General features: G+C 41.8%; 1 protein-coding gene across 3 annotated transcripts; it reads right to left on the minus strand.

The window, feature by feature from the left end:
* Nucleotides 1-6618: 6618 nt before the first annotated feature.
* mmp11a (matrix metallopeptidase 11a) lies at nucleotides 6619-19211 on the minus strand. Of its 3 annotated transcripts, none has more exons than XM_029762538.1 (9): nucleotides 18789-19211; nucleotides 17027-17287; nucleotides 12992-13257; nucleotides 10250-10393; nucleotides 9959-10092; nucleotides 9568-9803; nucleotides 9209-9413; nucleotides 8721-8981; nucleotides 6619-7614 (listed from the first exon to the last, which is right to left on the minus strand). In XM_029762538.1, the coding sequence occupies exons 2-9, from the start codon at nucleotides 17048-17050 to the stop codon at nucleotides 7496-7498; spliced, it is 1389 nt and encodes a 462-aa protein (XP_029618398.1). In that variant the 5' UTR covers nucleotides 17051-17287; nucleotides 18789-19211; the 3' UTR covers nucleotides 6619-7495. The 3 variants fall into 3 exon arrangements, with proteins under 3 accessions (XP_029618398.1, XP_029618400.1, XP_029618397.1); XM_029762540.1 differs by having other exon boundaries at nucleotides 16951-17287; nucleotides 18789-19203; XM_029762537.1 differs by lacking the exon at nucleotides 17027-17287 and having other exon boundaries at nucleotides 18789-19208.
* Between the last annotated feature and the right edge of the window lie 243 nt (nucleotides 19212-19454).

Consider the following 19454-nt stretch of genomic DNA (forward strand, 5'->3'; position numbering starts at 1 on the left):
TGGGAGAGCGCTTGTTTGAAATTGAAAAGTGTCGCGGTAGCTTTTGATAAAGAATAACATCAAGACGAAGCAGCTGCATTATTAGTGGGATGCACTGTTGAGCGTTACATCCCGAGTGGTTCGTGCTGATTGTACGAAGATTGTGACAGCCGGTTAAATGGCGTCCCTTGAGAAAGCAAGAACAAGATGTACAGTGGGGGAAAAAAGTATTTGATCCCCTGCTGATTTTGTACGTTTGCCCACTTACAAAGAAATAATCAGTCTATAATTTTAATGGTAGGTTTATTTGAACAGTGAGAGACAGAATAACAACTAAAAAATCCAGAAAAACACATGTAAAAAAATTTATAAAATGATTTGCATTTTAATGAGGGAAATAAGTATTTGAAATAAGTATTTGAGTATTTTGTCCCACTCCTCTTTGCAGATCTTCTCCAAGTCATTAAGGTTTCGAGGCTGACATTTGACAACTCGAACCTTCAGCTCCCTCCACATATTTTCTATGGGATTAAGGTCTGGAGACTGGCTAGGCCACTCCAGGACCTTAATGTGCTTCTTCTTGAGCCACTCCTTTGTTGCCTTGGCCGTGTGTTTTGGGTCATTGTCATGCTGGAATACCCATCCACGACCCATTTTCAATGCCCTGGCTGAGGGAAGGAGGTTCTCACCCAAGATTTGACGGTACATGGCCCCGTCCATCGTCCCTTTGATGCGGTGAAGTTGTCATGTCCCCTTAGCAGAAAAACACCCCCAAAGCATAATGTTTCCACCTCCATGTTTGACGTTGGAGATGGTGTTCTTGGGGTCATAGGCAGCATTCCTCCTCCTCCAAACACGGCGAGTTGAGTTGATGTCAAAGAGCTCCATTTTGGTCTCATCTGACCACAACACTTTCACCAGTTGTCCTCTGAGTCATTCAGGTGTTCAATGGCAAACTTCAGATGGGCATGTATATGTATTCTTGAGCAGGGGGACCTTGCGTGCGCTGCAGGATTTCAGTCCTTCACGGCGTAGTGTGTTACCAATTGTTTTCTTGGTGACTATGGTCCCAACTGCCTTGAGATCATTGACAAGATCCTCCCGTGTAGTTCTGGGCTGATTCCTCACCGTTCTCATGATTATTGCAACTCCACGAGGTGAGATCTTGCATGGAGCCCCAGGCCGAGGGATATTGACAGTTCTTTTGTGTTTCTTCCATTTGCGAATAATCGCACCAAATGTTGTCACCTTCTCACCAAGCTGCTTGGCGATTGTCTTGTAGCCCATTCCAGCCTTTTGTAGGTCTGCAATCTTGTCCCTGACATCCTTGGAGAGCTCTTTGGTCTTGGCCATGGTGGAGAGTTTGGAATCTGATTGATTGATTGCTTCTGTGGACAGGTGTCTTTTATACAGGTAACAAACTGAGATTAGGAGCACTCCCTTTAAGAGTGTGCTCCTAATCTCAGCTCGTTACCTGTATAAAAGACACCTGGGAGCCAGAAATCTTTCTGATTGAGATGGGGTCAAATACTTATTTCCCTCATTAAAATGCAAATCAATTTATAACATCTTTGACATGCGTTTTTCTCTATATTTTTTTCTTATTCTGTCTCTCACTGTTCAAATAAACCTACCATTAAAATTATGGACTGATCATTTCTTTGTCAGTGGGCAAACATACAAAATCAGCAGGGGATCAAATACTTTTTTCCCCCACTGTATATCTCGTAGTTTTCTAGAACAAAAGGATTTTAACATGACAACGTTCTTGTCATCTTCTGCCCAAACACCTTTTCTTCTCAGTCCTAGTTCAAGTCCTCATGTGATACATGCTGTTGTTCCTCAGAGAAGCTCATGACTCCTGAGATGTTTGCTGAGATCCTGTGTGACGACCTGGACCCAGTGGCCTTAATCCCTGCCATTGCCTCCGCCAGCAGATAGTCCTATCCCACAGACAGCATCCTGGACGAACAGACTGTCCAGATGGTCATCGTCAAGGTAAAACCAAGATTGTTACTTTACCTTACTGTGTGTGCAACGATGAGCTGAGACCAGAGTTAGGAAACTGAGACTCTTAGAGTTAAAGGCGCAATTTGTAGAAATAGCTCCACCATTTCCTGGTTTCGAAAATGTTCACTTGATTTTAGTTTGTCACAGCAAGCAACGTGTAGAGCCCTCAAACACAACTCTGGACCTCGAAGCCAGTTCCACTGCATTTTTTGATTGTTCCCCTCGAATCAGGGACTACTTTAGACCTGGTACACCAGGTGTGTGCAATTAATTATTAGGTAGAACAGAAAACCATCAGGCTCTGGACCTCGTAGTGTAAGAGTTGAGTACCCCTGGTGTAGAGAATTATTTTATCTCCTAAACTGCTGTGAAATATATTTTCTGTTGGAACCTGATGTACAAAACCGAAAGTAAAAAGAAGCTCAAACAAAACGCATGGAGGGGGATATCACAGAAATATCACATATAGAAAGGATCTATTGTGTATCAGACTTGCTTTCAATGAGAATGACAGAGCTATAACTCACATTTCTATCTGAAATCATATAACGGATGTTAAACTGATCGTTAGCTTGAAACATGATTCTTATCTTCACCATAAGCTGAACATTCATGTTGGAAACATCTCGCTGGTGGACCAGATTAAGTGGGATATGTCAGAGAGGAAGAACTCCCCAGAGAAGTTTGCACTGAAACTGCTCAAAGCTTGGCCTAGGGGGAGAGTTTGTCACCACCATCGCTTACAGCATCTGAGGACAACTTAGTTGGCACCAGAGGACATACGCTTTCGGGGTAAGATATACAGATTGATGCTAAGACACACTTGTACCGTACACACACTCAAATATATGCATAGCAAATACTCAAAGCTGTGCTGGTAACAGAGGACTGATCTATCTCCAATTGTTTTTGTATTTGGGTGAAACGTAATAGACAGTCTTGACTCTGTAGAGTCTGTTTGTAAGAATTAGGTGAAAAGTAACTGCCCAAACAATATCAATTACCTCTGTCTCTGTTGGGCTCCTATACTGAAATACCCCTTCCAGCAACATGCTATTTTTCTCTCTGGCTGTGTCTCATGGTTGTGTAAGTAATTTGTTGCGCCTCTTTGTCAGTGGGTGTTACCGCACTGAACTACTGTCCTAAAAATATACCTCATGATCTATCTTACCCAAAGTCTCTTTTAAACAACAGTTTGAAAGTATTGTAAATGAAACTGTCCACTCATTCAATCAAAGTAGTTTGATTTAATGTCATTTTATTAATGTCAGTTACTGATATTCTCTCTGTATATTTGCACTACAGGCGCATGAGACGACTGGCAAACACAGCACCAGCGTGGTAGGTGATGCAAGCGAGAGGTCCTGCTCCTTCAACAAGGCAGACAGTAGGCCATTCGATGAAGTGTGTTGGGACATGCTATGCTAACAGCATTTACACAGGTATTCCTTCAGCCTGTTTACAAGAGCAGATCCTCGTCTTCACCGCTCATCTTAGCTTTCTAGTCTGCGACCTCACCCCCCAATGTGTTTGAGCAAAGCTCCAACACAAACAGCCCCTACAATGTGCTCTCTCCCTCCCCTACAGTGTTTCAGAAAGTATTCACACCCCTGGACTTTTTCCACATTTTCTTGTGTTACAGCCTGAATTTAAAATTGATTAAATATGTTTTTTTTGTGTCACCGGCCTACACACAATACCCCATAATGTCAAAGTGGAATTATGTTTTTACAATTATTTAAAAAATGTAAATCTGAAATGTCTTGATTCAATAAGTATTCAGTTGAAGTCGGAAGATAATATACACCTTAGCCAAATACATTTAAACTCAGTTTTTCCCAATTCCTGACATTTAATCCTAGTAAAAATTCCCTGTCTTAGGTCAGTTAGGATCACCACTTAATTGTAAGAATGTGAAATGTCAGAATAATAGTAGAGAGAATGATTTATTTCAGCTTTTATTTATTTCATCACATTCACAGTGGGTCAGAAGTTTACATACACTCAATTAGTATTTGGTAGCATTGCCTTTAAATTGTTTAACTTGGGTCAAACGTTTTGGGTGGCCTTCCACAAGCTTTCCACAATAAGTTGGGTGAATTTTGGCCCATTCCTCCTGACAGAACTGGTGTAAATGAGTCAGGTTTGTATTCCTCCTTGCTCGCACGTTTTTTCAGTTCTGCTCACAAATTTTCTATAGAATTGAGGTCAGGGCTTTGTGATGGCCACTCCAAGACCTTGACTTTGTTGTCATTAAGCCATTTTGCCACAACTTTGGAAGTATGCTTGGGGTCATTGTCCATTTGGAAGATCCATTTGTGACCAAGCTCTAACTTCCTGACTGATGTCTCGAGATATTGCTTCAATATATCCACATAATTTTCCTGCCTCATGATGCCATCTATTTTGTGAAGTGCACCAGTCCCTCCTGCAGCAAAGCACCCCACAACATAATGCTGCCACCCCAATGCCTCACGGTTGGGATGGTGTTCTTCGGCTTGCAAGTGTCCCCCTTTTTCCTCCAAACATAACGATGGTCATTATGGCCAAACAATTCTATTTTTGTTTCATCAGACAAGAGGACATTGCTCCAAAAAGTATGATCTTTGTCCCCATGTGCAGTTGCAAACCGTAGTCTGGCTTTTTTATGGTGGTTTTGAAGTAGTGGCTTCTTCCTTGCTGAGCGGCCTTTCAGGTTATGTTGATATAGGACTCATTTTACTGTGGATATAGATACTTTTGTACCCGTTTCCTTCAGAATCTTCACAAGGTCCTTTGCTGTTGTTCTGGGACTGATTTGCACTTTTCGCACCAAAGTATGTTCATCTCTAGGAGACAGAACGCATCTCCTTCCTGAGCGGTATGACAGGTGCGTGGTCCCATGGTGTTAATACTTGCGTACTATTGTTTGTACAGATGAACATCATACCTTCAGGCATTTGGAAATTGCTCCCAAGGATGAACCTGACTTGTGGAGGTCTACAATTTTTTTTCTGAGGTCTTGGCTGATTTCTTTTGATTTTCCAATGATGTCAAGCAGAGGTACTGAGTTTGAAGGTAGGCCTTGAAATACATCCACAGGTACACCTCCAATTGACTCAAATTATGTCAATTAGCCTATCAGAAGGTTGTTTTTTTCTTTGTATTATCTTTTACCAGATCTATTGTGTTATATTCTCCTACATTCCTTTCACATTTCCACAAACTTCAAAGGTTTTCATTTCAAATGGTACCAAGAATATGCATATCCTTGCTTCAGGGCCTGAGCTACAGGCAGTTAGATTTGAGTATGTCATTTCAAAGTGTTGGTTAATGGGATATACCATATTCATATCACACCAAGGGAAAAAAGGCCCAGCCAATCAGAATGAGTTTTTGCCCACAAAAGTTCTTTATTACAGACAGAAATACTCCTCAGCACCCAGCATCCACCACCTCCCCCTCCCTCAGACAATCCCGCAGGTGAAGAAGCCAGATATGGAGGTCCTGGGCTTGCGTGGTTATACATGGTCTGCAGTTGCGAGGCCGGTTGGACGTACTGCCAAAATCTCTAAAACAACATTGCAGTCAGCATACCAATTGCACGCTCTCTCAAAACTTGAGACATCTGTGTCATTGCACATTTTAGAGGGTACCTGTATAATGATCATGCTGTTTAATCAGCTTGTTGGTATGCCACAACTTTCAGGTGGATGGATTATCTTGGCAAAGCAAAAATGCTCACTAACAGGGATGTAAACAAATTTGTGCACAACATTTTTGAGAAATAAGCTTTTTGTGCGTATGGAACATTTCTGGGATCTTTAAATTCAACTCATGAAACATGGGACACTACATGTTGCATTTATATTTTTGTTAAGTATATATTGAGCCATCTATATATTTGATTCATAAAAATGGACAATGTACTCAAGCTGAAATATTTTATTTGTACCAAAACACAGTACAGAATTCATATATTTGTATTTACATAGTAAATGTGACATTTGAGTAGAAAAACATGTTAGTATGTAATTGGAACCGATATAATGGCTCTTTTAATTAAAGGTCAATTATATCCTGAAATAATTCTGAGCTCTATAGTCAACACTCGAAGTGTTAGAAGAGACAGACTAAAAACAAGTTATCCGCCAGGCTGCAGCTATTGGCTGTCAAACACAAAATATCACAAATACATACAGTACCGGTCAAAAGTTTTAGAACACCTACTCATTCAAGGGTTTTTCTTTATTTTTACTCTTTTGTACGTGGTAGAATAATAGTGAAGACATCAAAACTATGAAATAACATATATGGAATCATGTAGTAACCAAAAAAGTGTTAAACAAATCAAAATATATATAACTCCTTCAAGACTGTTGGAAAAGAATTCCAAGGGAGGGCTGGTTGAGAGAATGCCAAGAGTGTGCAAAGTTGTCATCAAGGCAAAGGGTGGCTATTTGAAGAATCACAAATATAAAATATATTTTGATTTGTTTAACACTTTTTTGGTTACTACATGATTCCATATATGTTATTTCATAGTTTTGATGTCTTCACTATTATTCTACCACGTACAAAAGAGTAAAAATAAAGAAAAACCCTTGAATGAGTAGGTGTTCTAAAACTTTAGACCGGTAGTGTATTTTACAGTAAAGCAGATATATCAGTGTCCTGCACTGACAAACTGCAGTAAACCAAAAAGTAACTTATCCTCATGGCTTAGATTCACATAATGCAGCACCAAGTTCCCTCCATCCCTTTGCACTGACTGAGAGCACCATGGATGGAACATTATTGAATTAAGTATAGTAATCTTAGAGAGAAATTAAATGTGACGCGATAATGTACTTGATGTCATACATATAAGACTGCGAGTAAGTGTTCATAACATTTGAGAACAAAAAGTGTCCCTGATTGTCAGTGATTAACAGATTTAGCACCTTAATTGCAGTGCCTTAGACATATTTCCCTTTAAGAATAAAGCAAACATGTTTATGCTGCAACATCTCTGGAGTAAATTCTACATCATAATATAGTTAACAAGAACCTCCTGCAATTGGTTGGTACTGGACTGTAGATGGCACTGTATTGTCAGCCCATGGTCTTGAACAACACAACTTCTGACCATAGAACCGAACCCAGTAACAAATAAATACAAGTACATAGCTGCACATGAAGTCCAAACTCTGAGGAAACATTTGAATTTGTGTTTCCCTGAGAAGAAAAAAAGATCTAGTCCATTCAAAGTGTTAAGATCATGATTAAACAAAAACATATTTGAGGAAGAACACACATTTTTTTGGAACTCACTCAAGTAAAGAAATAAAGTCTCTCTCTAAATAGTTTGTTTCTTCAACATTTGGAAGAAGATGAAGAAGCCTCTGTAGATGCAATGGTCTTGTTCCCAAAAATGCACAACATTACAATGTTGTATTTGAAAAGACCATAAGTACGAGAGCATAGTTGGACTAAACTTGGACTTGGGTTTGATCTTGAGACAGCAGCATCACTTAATACTGATTATTCATGCATTTAGGCAACCAAAGAAGTCCATTCCAATATAGCGAGGATACCCCTGTAGTAAATTCATCTCCACAGGATCAAACTTCCAGTACTGCCTCCCTCGGATAAGGTGGGCATAGCCTGTCAAAAAAAATATATATATATTAGCACCTTACACTCGTGGGAATTGACCTACAAGGACTGGGCTATATTGAAATGTTTCTTACAGAAAACATATGCATAACCATGGTAGCAAATAAAAGGGAACAGTTTGGAGATTATGGAAAAATGATTAGACTAAAGGTGTGGACACAACAGTTCACTTGACACAAGACTGAATCCAAACATTACCCTGATTTTTATAGATTTTCTGTGCATTTTACATTTACTGTACTATTTGCTGCATTTATTGATAAAGAAATCTGAAAATATTCTGGATACATTCAGTAACATGCTAAGAATATTCCTGAAAATGTGGGGAAGGTGAAATATTAGACAAAAAAATGACAAGGGTTTGAGTGAGAGGACTAACTGTTGTCTCCAAGTGGCTGCACACCTCTCCAAAATGTGTACAGTTCCCAAGTCATTTCAATGTACTTTTCTGACTCAAAGAAGAGTCTTCAACTTATTTTCTCTCTCCTAGCTGTGCCGTTGAGGAACTAGAGCAAACACACTTGTATTTGTTTTGTTTGAATCACAGCCCTGCAGCCCTGCCTTTCCATAATTACCGTTGTTGTCAATATTCCAAAATTCTAAATCTAGTTACGAGAATGTAAGTTCAGAATTCCAACTGTATATTACATGAGTTTTATGATATGGAAATGTGACGTGCACATTTGGACTCACTGGTGTGTGGCTTGCTTGTATGACATCAAAGTGGTATTTATTATAATCCTCAACGTCTCATCTTTCAAAATACACAGAGCACTCGTAATTTACAGCATTTCTCAGACAACAAACATTTAGCTAAAGTTAGCGGGAGGGATGGGGGAAACTTCTTGCCGCGCGGTGCTCAAGTTCAGAGCGGCTGTCAGTCAAAACCCATACAGCTCTGTGAAGCAGAGACCCTGGGCTCTGACATCATGTATAGCATGTTACAGTACAGGCACTGCGTTCCAATTAAGGTGTTTATCATTGGCCGAATCTGCTATTTTCAACCAATAATTATTCCACCATGGAACATTTCAATGTAGGAATCACCTCAAAATTTAAAGCTGATTGGGTGATTCATTCATAAGATATATTACCGTATTGGTCCTTGAAGGCTGCGTCAACATCACTGGGGATGCCGCTCCAGTCCTGCATGTTGCGAGGGTAGACAGAGTGGACGCGGTTCTCCTTGGGGCTGAACCTCCAGTAGCTGCCTGATTTGAAGAAGTAGGTGTTGTAACTGCTGTCCTGGCCCCAGAGCAGGGCTGCCTGGATGTGGGAGACTGACAGGCCGAGCCTCCGCACAGGTTCTGGCCCTGTGATCTGTCTCTCTGCATCAAACACCCAGTAGCTTTGACCTTTGAGAGAGAGAGAGAACTTCATACAGTAGATGGCCCTGCTGTGGCCCTGCAAGGATCTGGGCTAAGTTTTCATAGTTTCCATAACTATTGGCTATTCAACACTCTTGTCACTTTTGACGTCTGCCTACATGTATATTTACCTGTCTGTATTCAACTTGGGGCTTATCGATACTCATAAGACATGACTAACCACAGCACAGACAGCCAACATCTCTGTCACACACCTTGAAAGAACCAGATACTCCCTGATTGGTCTTCAAAGGCAGCATCAATGCTCTCTGGAATCCCCCTCCAATGGCGGGACGCCAGCGCGGGGTAGCCCACCTCCAGCCGCCCCTCCCGAATGCGCCACACATAGCTTGATTTAAAGAAGAACAGCTCCCCGCGGATCATAGACACAGCATCAAAGTCTGTCTGACAGACGTCAGGCTAGAGACAGAAAGAGGATCAATAGTGCATCACCATACTGTCATATTATATGTATTCTTGTGTGGCTAGTATCTTAGTTGTATTTTATGTCTTATATTATTATTATTTGCCTGTGTAGCACCTCAATACATGAATGGCAAGATGTAACACTCACAATACTACTAATGATCTCATTGGTCTCTTTGGTGATTTGTGGTGATAGTGGAGGTGGGGGCGGGATATGTGGACGATGGCCGTACAGGTATTGGATCCCCAGCTTGTCATCCTCGCTCAGCTCCAGGGGATAGGAGAAGCTGTAATAAGAGGACATCACTGCACCCGGTTCCCGGGAGTGCTGCAGGCCCAGAACATGCCCAAACTCATGAGCAGCCACTTGGAGGAGGTCTGTGCCTGCAGTGGAATCAGGGAGAGGGTCACACCTACGGGGATACACAGTACAACCACAGAGCTGACAACTACTTCCTGACTGTACTAATTTTACATAGAGCTCTATGTAAATCAACTCTTCATACTGCTTGCATGTTCCCTGCCAAGCAAACCCTCACCCATGTAGTTGCCAAGGGTCCATGCTTCATCATAGTCAAAATGGATGTCGCCCTCCCTGTGGGTCTTGGGAAAAAAGGCATGGGCTAGAATGCCCCCAGGCCCGTCAAAGGGCAGGTTATCTCCATGCCAGTACCTACAGTAGAGCTCCATGTCAGGAAAGTGACTTAGTAACTCAGTAACTTGAAATCGGACATTTGAATACACATACTGTACTACTGTACTGACATTTGAATACACTTACTGTACTACTGTACTGACATTTGAATACACTTACTGTACCACATGCGTACCTGGTGAAGTCGATGACAATGTCAGCCTTTCCACTCCTGACCTCAGTGAAGGTGAGGGGTGTGACCTCACTCCACACTCTCAGTGCTTCCTGCAGGACACGCCGCACCTTGTCCTCACCCATCTGCCAGGGGAAGCGAACCACTCTGAGGAAGGAAGAGATAAAGATATAAACATCAGAGACTGTAAACTCCACACACCATCATCTGTGGTCTGTAGAAACACACCATAGACCACATATATACATATATACATATATATATCCTCCCTCTCATCAGTCAATCATGGATAAATAAAAATCAATACAAAATAAAAAAACTGCCCCGTCGCAGACATCGACGTCTTGCTCCCAGACAAATTAAACAACTTTGCTCGCTTTGAGGATAATACAGTGCCACTGACACAGCTCACTACCAAAGCCTGTGGGCTCTCCTTCCCCGTGGCCAACGTGATTAAAACATTTAAATGTGTTAACCCTCGCAGGGCTGCCGGCCCAGACGGCATCCCTAGCCGCGTCCTCAGAGCATGCGCAGACCAGCTGGCTGGTGTTTTTACGGACATATTCAATCAATCCCTATCCCAGTCTGTTGTCCCCACATGCTTCAAGATGGCCACCATTGTTCCTGTTCCCAAGAAAGCTTGCACTCACCTCCGTCATCATGAAGTGCTTTCAGAGACTAGTCAAGGATCATATCACCTCCAACCTACCTGACACCCTAGACCCACTCCAATTTGCTTACTGCCCCAATAGGTCCACTGACGATGCAATCGCCATCACACTGCACACTGCCCTATCCCATCTGGACAAGAGGAACACCTATGTAAGAATGCTATTCATTGACTGCAGCTCAGCATTTAACACCATAGTACTCTCCAAACTCGTCATTAAGCTCGAGACCCTCAGTCTCGACCCCGCCCTGTGCAACTGGGTCCTGGACTTTCTGACGGTCCGCCCCCAGGTGGTAAAGGTAGGAAACAACATCTCTACCCCACTGATCCTCAACACTGGGGCCCCACAAGGGTGCGTTCTCAGCCCTCTCCTGTACTCCCTGTTCACCCATGACTGCGTGGCCATGCACACTTCCAACTCAGTCATCAAGTTTGCAGACGACACTACAGTGGTAGGCTTGATTACCAACAACAACGAGACGGTCTACAGGGAGGAGGTGAGGGCCCTCAGAGTGTGGTGTCAGGAAAATAACCTCTCACTCACCATCAACAATACAAAGGAAATGTTTGTGGACTTCAGGAAACAGCAGAGGGAGCACCCCCCCCCCATCCACATCGATGGGACAGTAGTGGAGAAGGTGGAAAGTTTTAAGTTCCACGGTGTACACATCACGGACAAACTGAAATGGTCCACCCACACAGACAGTGTGGTGAAGAAGGGTCAACAGCGCCTCTTCAACCTCAGGATGCTAAAGAAGTTTGGCTTGTCATCTAAAACACTCACAAACTTTTACAGTTGCACAATCGAGAGCATCCTGTCGGGCTGCATCACCACCTGGTACGGCAACTGCACCGCCCACAACCGCAAGGATCTCTAGAGGGTAGTGTGTTCTGCACAACGCATCACCGAGGGCAGATAGTATATACTGTATTCTGTACCATCTACTGCATCTTGCCTATGCCGCACGGCCATTGCTCAGCCATATATTTCATTTTTTTTTTTAGTTCATATTCTCATTCATCCCTTTACATTTGTGTGTATAAGGTAGTTGTTGTGAATTTGTTAGATTACTTGTTAGATATTACTGCATGGTCGGAACTAGAAGCACAAGCATTTCGCTACACTCGCATTAACATCTGCTAACCATGTGTATGTGACCAATACAATAGAATTTGATTTGATATCTAACCATCAAATCAACAGAGAGGTGTGCTGTTACATAGACCCGCAGGCTCTGTAAGATAATTGTGTATAACAGTCCTCTTCCTTCACCTTTACATGAGCTGTCTCAGGTAAAACCACCCAGTATGATTATTACATTAAAACAAAGAAACTCTTTAGAGAGCTTATGTCAACAATTCAAATTAAATTAGGGAATCATCAAAGAGGTTTATTCATATCAAATGCATGCCTAAGTGGACTATCCAAACTAAAGCCCTTGGCAAACCCAGTGATTCCACTATCCTAAGTATGAGGGCTCCCAATGTAACACTGCCATGACACAGGCGAGCCCTACTCCTATCCCTGGGCACATTAAGACAAATGTATTGCTCAACTCCAGCAGTCTCATTAGCCCATCATGGCTTGCCCCCTCCTCCTCTCTCTGAGTGGCTCTTTAGATACCATGCATTATGATAAAGGACAGCCACAATGAGAGGAACCAGAGGACACAGACAGAGAGGCAGCATCCAGCCGACAGACAGCCCAGCCCAGACACTCCATGCCGTGAGTCTCCGGAGGAGGCAAATTAATAACATCATAGGCTCCTCCTTTTCAGAGACACACATTGTTTTTGAGGCAAACGTGATGAGAGTGCACCTCCTGCTTGCCTTGTTGAGTTAGAATATAAGACCTATGACCAAAACAGGGGACTTAAAAAACAAACAAATGATGGATAGAGTGACACTGGATTCTGGGCATACTGTACCTTTATAACCAGTTGTACTGGCAACTATCCACCAAAACATGTCATATATAAAATGATATTTCCTTGGTTGGGTCCAAGTCCATCTCTAAATACATACAAGCCGTTCAACAGTGTGGTTATACTATGATAATAATAATATCTCCTTACTTGTAGGTGAGGTCAGTCTTCTCCAAGCGCCCCCCGAACAGGACAAAGCGTTTCTGCCTGTGTTTCCCCCTGTAGAGGACATCTTTCAGCATGGGGTAGTCAGGGACGCCACAGCGGGGGCGGTTAGACACCTCAGTGCTGTTAGTTACCAGGGCTGCTCTTATAGGGTCTCCTCTGGTCAAGGCTGTGTCTTTGAGTGTGTTCTGAGGATGGGTGACTCTTCCTCTCTTCTTCAGGTTGTGGAGATCAGACCTCTGGAGCCATCCCTTTGAAAAAGCAAGCACATGAGCAACATTTATTAGAAAAATAATTTAAAAATCATTAGAGAACACCAGATTTGGTAGAAATATGTATCCAAATGCATTACTTTTTATTATAATCCATACATACATTGACATTGGGGTGGCAGGTAGCCTAGAGCGTTGGACTAGTAATCGAAAGGTTGCAAGATTGAATCCCCGAGCTGACAAGGTAAAAATCTGTCATTCTGCCCCTGAACAAGGCACTGTTCCTAGGCCGTCATTGAAAATAAGAATTTGTTCATAACTGACTTGCCTAGTTAAATAAAGGTAAAATAAAAATAAAAACATTGCCTAAACATGATTGCCTGTAAATATTTCTGAAGGTGGGAGTATGAGAGGTCAAAAATAACTGAAAATCTTGTGGGCTTGGAGCTTACTGTACTGTCAGTTATCATTACACATAGGAACTAGTGCAGTAAATTTCCCCCTGCAGAACCCAGAGGAAATGGCTCTGCTCATTAACTCATACCTCGAGCGTAAATTACAGAAAGGAGAAATTCTGTCAGTGGCACAGCGTCTCCATGGCTTTTTGAAGTTGTACAATTGCAGGCCTTTTACAGCTCCTGCAGCATTGCAATTCAGGGGCCATTGTGATGTATTCATGATCAAAAAAGGGTTTATGGTACATTTCCTCTGACACTGCTACTGTAAAACACATTCAATTTCCTAATACACTAAGAACATGAGATGGTAGTGTACTGCAGTGTCTTCTAAATGAACGATAGATACCAGATAATCATTCTGTCATTGGGTTAAGATACCATGTTACTGAAGTGGCCACCCTCCCTCTAGTAGCTAACTTCTGCTCTGTGAGGCTATAGTGTTGTGGAGTTGTGGGGTGACTGATAGCTGCAAAAATGTGTTGTGCATTTTTGTGGTAAAAATGTGGCACCGGTGTAGATTGATGTGCCCTGAAAACATTTAGATATGGAGCCACCACAGACTTGGCCACTGTGGGCGTGGAAGCATTTTTTTTTAAATGGGCACCAACAGTAAAACTTTTTGGGAATTCAGAAGGACTGTTTTAAGATAAAGGCTCCACATTTGGCACAGAGGTAGATTTATGAACACTGAATACATTTAGCTATGGATCCACCCCAGATTTGACCCCTGGAGGGCATGGCAGCCATTTTACAAAATGTCTACTGTCGGTAATACAATGTTAGAGTTTTGGAGGACTTTATTTTAGATAAACACACCAAGTTTGACACAGAGGTATATTCATGTACCCTGAAACAATTTAGAAATGAAGCCCGCACAGATTTGGCCTCTGGGGGTCATGGCAGTCAACTTATGAAATGGCCGCAGATGGTAATACAATTTACATTTCAGAAGGCCTATTTTGAGATTTACACACCAAATGTGGCACAGAGGTAGATTGAGGTATGCTGAAAATATTAAGATATGGAGCCACAATTATTTTACTAAAAGGCTGCAGACTGTGCCACTATTTTACAAACCTTTAATCTACAAAAAGTTATCGCCTATACCAAGTCATATTTCTGGGCTATACTTCTTGCTCTGGATATCCTCAAAACCAAAATGTTTCACAGTAACACACAGTATATTACAAAGAGTACAGAAGGAAACAAAGCAGTCATGTAGGTCAATTTTTTTAAATTAGTGTAGCGGAGATGAGGTAGAATGCATGAGGTACTGAATTCGGATTAAAATCACCCTAGGCCAAGCACAGAATATTTATTTTGGTTCTGACGTTTGGTTCTGGAGGTGGAGACTGGGGTTCACATCCTACCAGTTACATAAGCATGTAAACAAATGTCTACTAAAGCTACTTTGCAATGCCCATATCAGAAGCAAATTCAGATGGCTGCCTTGGCCCCCTTGGGCCAAATCTGTTGTGGCTCCATATATATATCTTGTCAGGGTACATAAATCTACCTCTGTGCCATATCTGGTGTGTTTACAAAAGAAACTGTTTAGAATTGTGACATTGTATTACCGACAGTGGCCATTTTGTAAGATGGCCGCCACGGCCCACAGGGGCCAAATCTATGGTGGCTCCATATCTTAATCTTTTCAGGCTACACAAATCTACCTCTGTGTCAAATGTGGTGTGCTTGCCTCAATATAGTCCTTCTGAATATTAAAATAGTATTACCCTATGCGGCCATTTAGAAAATGGCTGCCACGCCCCCCATGGGCAAAATCTGGGGGGGCTTCATATCTAAATATTTTCAGGGTCTATAAATCTACCTATGTGCCAAATTTGGTGTTTTTATCACTAAATGTGCTTAGCTGTCCCACTACAACGGGAACAATGCCCAGCAGGATTTGTGGAATGTGCTCCAGACCTCAAAACGAGAGGGCCTTACCCTGAGTTATGTGCCCCTAAACAAGGGGAGGAACACTATGCAGAACTCTCAGTCTTTCACCTGCATTTCACTTTGTAGAGTTTGCAAACTGGAATTCAACTTAATATATGGATGTTAGGGTTGCTCTCTAATCTAGTTTGGTGATAAGACATATATACACCCAACAGCATGATGAGAAAGGAAGTGTGGGCTATCTACAGTACATTGTAAATCATGGCTAACAGGCAGTAGAAGTGTGCACTCAACATGTTTCAAAGAGAGAAATGAGAAGAGGAATGAGTGTTGTTGACAAGTTATCCCCCCTCATCAATCAAATGAACCAGTCTAGCCCCTGAGATGAGAGAAAGCACAGCTCCTCCCCTCAGACTCCCAACAGGGTAAAGGTAAAAGTTCACTTCCATGGTGTCACGGGTTGAACCGAAAACTTTGACTGTCCTCAATTTGCATGCCTTTGTTTACATTTACAGCATGTATTGTATATGGTGTTCTGTGTGTATACCCATTGTGCGTACAGGCTGGACACATGTGTAATTATGTACAGATGTAGTGTATACCCAGTACACAGTGGTGTTGTGCTTTCACTGCTTTGGCTGCCACTCAGTCAGTCCATCATCTTCTGTTCTGATGACTATGCAAATAGCCTATTTTTTAACTAGTACACCCCGAAAGTGGGCATCTAGGTGATTCAGGCTGTTTTATCATTGTGTGTGTGAACCAATGTGTTTTTGGAGGGGGATTCATTACATGTATGGACACATCTGGCTTCTGGTAACAGTGATGACAAGATCTCTGAGCCATTGGGGTGGAGGGGATCTGGCAGAGTGGTATTCAAAGAGCACAACTCAACATGTCTGTACAAGGCGCCTCTGAAAAGTTTCTCCATCTATATTAAAGCCCTGACATTATAACATGTGGACATTCTGTCAGATCTCACTATGTCTTGTAAGAACTTAGAAGGAGGATACTGTTACCCGTTCCTATTAGAACAATACTAGAGGGTATTTTCTGCAAACTGAGCAACTTGGTAAGCATGCTGGAGTGAATCTACTTATGAAGAGAGAAACTGGTCTTCTTGAGTGAATGTTTACATGAGACATCAGATGTGGTCTGGATTTGGAGAGTGCATATATACAACTGAGTAAATAAAGACAAACTATTTCACTGTAACAGGAAAGAGGATTAAACTCATGAGGTGAGAGATAGATGCACCACTATCAATAAATTCATTGGTATCTGCCTCCTTATCCCCCTTAATCGAATACATCAGCCACAATCAGTAGCACCAGGCAATGGAAGATATATTACAAATTCCCTGGGTACTTACTGTGCTCTCTTATCTTTCCTGGCAAACAAACTTCCTCGTGCGGAGCTGAGAATCAAGGGGATGATGCCACTCTCACCTTGCATGAATTGATCGTATTCATTTTCTCAGGTTTTATGGTCCTCAGGAACCCTCCTCTGTTTTGCAGATGCTTTACAGAAACCAATCACCTTTCAAGAGGGAGGGCTTTTCAAAGCGTTCTAACTTTTCATTCCATCGGAGCCTTCCAGTGATGTGGAGCTGCTGTAGCCTAATTCAACAGGTGGATGCTATGGGAACTGAGGCTAATAATCTCTCTGGTCTCACGGTGTCTAGCAGTCAGTTTGGCCAGAGGACAGAACTAACGGAGCAAAACAAGAAGAAAAACCAAGGGACATGGGTTTTATTCACAAAGAGATATCTAAACAGTGAGCACATCGTGTTCCCTTCCCTCCATTTTCCCTGAGAGAGCAAACAGGCACTGTGTTTCCTGACCCAGATGCCACATACAGAGAAACTTGTCTGTGCTTGTATAATCACCCACTCTTTTGTCAACAATGGCAAACAAATTGACAAGACTACAGATTTTCAGTTCAGTTACCAACTAGACATCAACTTAATTTCATTGAAATGATGTGGAAACAACATCGATTCAAACAGTGTGTGCCCAGTGGGATAACATTGAATTACTACTTGTATGTGTTGCCATCGCAGGTGCAAGTCATTTCAGTAAAAGGAAGAGAGTAGAAACTAAACGAACAACTTTTCCTCCATTCCATTGAGGAGACGTTTACCATACTTCGTCCTTTATACAGTAGGTTTACAGTAGGCTACCTCAAACATTCTCAAATTGATGAGTTCACATTTTCTTTCAGTTTTCATCTTAAGGTACCTGATAATCTCTGTAATTGAGGCAGTAGGCTAATATTGCAAGTTATCAGCAATATCTCTTTATCCTCTCATTCATGGGGTTGTTGACAAAATGTATTTATAGCCCAGTTATTATAATTTCCTGCCTTGCAGAGACAAGAACTCAATTACCTTCTCTATTGATCACATGCCCACACCCTGCAGGACTTTCAGTTGTGCCATGGTAGCCAAGGTTGAAAATAAAAGCCTTCTTGATGTCAGTGTCAATGTTGTGGCAGCGGCTTTGTGAAGTTTCTAAATGAAACATTTCTTAAACTTCGTCCCATCCTGGGATGGTTATGTATTCGACTGAGATCTTTTTGTTTAGGATTAATGATGCCGTGTTTAAATCTTATGTTGTGATTTACTCCTGTCATGTAATGGTCATCATTGAAAGATATGACACTTTGTCCACTGGGCTGGCGCATTATCTTAACACTAAGTGTTGACATAGAACCCTTCTAATAATACTGAACATAACATCTACAAGATTATTTGTTTACCAGATTGGTTTTAAGCATTTAGCAGGTTGGTATCTGTCAACCAGGGCTCAGCACAATCATAACGGCAAGCAAACTGTAGTGTGGGTATAGCAAACTGTAGTGTGGGTATAGCAAACTGTAGTGTGGGTATAGCAAACTGTAGTGTGGGTATAGCAAACTGTAGTGTGGGTATAGCAAACTGACCATTCGAAAAAAATAAAATAACAGATTTTCTCCCACTGCAGTGGAAATCTGAACTGGAAAACTGGGAATGACAACTAAGCAAACTTTTCTGCACTCTCATGTGTGCATGATTTGAAATAGCAGGTGAATTTGAAATGCACGGATAATGGTTGGCAATGACTTGCAATACCGATGAAACTTCCAGTAATTACTATCAAATTCATTTTGTCTGTTGAGAGATATTATCAAACAAAGAAAATGTATAAAACTCAAGTATACTGCACTCACCGGCGCCGCTTGGTACCTGTTTCCTTCTGGCACTGGCGAACAATGCATGCTTCTGAGGCACTGCAGCGTAAAGACGCAGGATAGAAGGACAGAAGTCAGTATCATCATCATCATCATCATCTGTTGGACCCGTGGACGCAGAGTGCACCGGCGGTAATCTTCTCTGCTCTCTCTAATGCCAAAGAGTGACTGCGCAGCGTCTTGGGGACTCTTACATAGGTTCTGATTCTTTGTTCTCTTTCTTCAAATACACATTTTATAGCCTCGAGTGATAATACCACCCGCTACCACGTGACATTTAACCCATTTTGTGCTGCGCTAACATGGATTCAAAACATATGATCTACCTGCAATAACCAGAATAGGAAACTAATGCGTTTTGTCTTTTGGAAAAACAACTTATGTGAAACTCAAATGTAATTTATTCTTCATCAATAAATATTTTTAAAATGCTATTGAAGTTTGTTGTTTATATTTGGTTGGAAATTCATTGGCCAAGGTTTAGCTATTCGCGCAGGCAACTCATAATGGCACATATAGGCGGCACACATTTCGTTTGCAGCAAGCTGTGTAATTGTTTCCATATAACATATAACCATTTGTGTTTTTGATGTGAAAATAATGCGTCACAACAACCCTCTTTACCCAAACCTTGTCCTAGGACTG

The sequence above is a fragment of the Salmo trutta genome, chromosome 9 (genome assembly GCF_901001165.1).
Source record: "Salmo trutta chromosome 9, fSalTru1.1, whole genome shotgun sequence".
In the NCBI taxonomy this organism is placed as follows: Eukaryota; Metazoa; Chordata; class Actinopteri; order Salmoniformes; family Salmonidae; genus Salmo; species Salmo trutta.

Bases quoted from the DNA above. Each gene is read 5' to 3' on its own strand.
- mmp11a (XM_029762537.1), bottom strand. From the start codon at position 18,908: ATGATGATGATGATGATGATACTGACTTCTGTCCTTCTATCCTGCGTC. The intron at 10,394-12,991 runs GTAAGGAGATAT...TTCCTTCCTCAG, and splicing joins AAGACTGACCTCACCTACAA to AGTGGTTCGCTTCCCCTGGC. The intron at 9,414-9,567 runs GTGAGTGTTACA...TTCTGTCTCTAG, and splicing joins ATGAGATCATTAGTAGTATT to CCTGACGTCTGTCAGACAGA.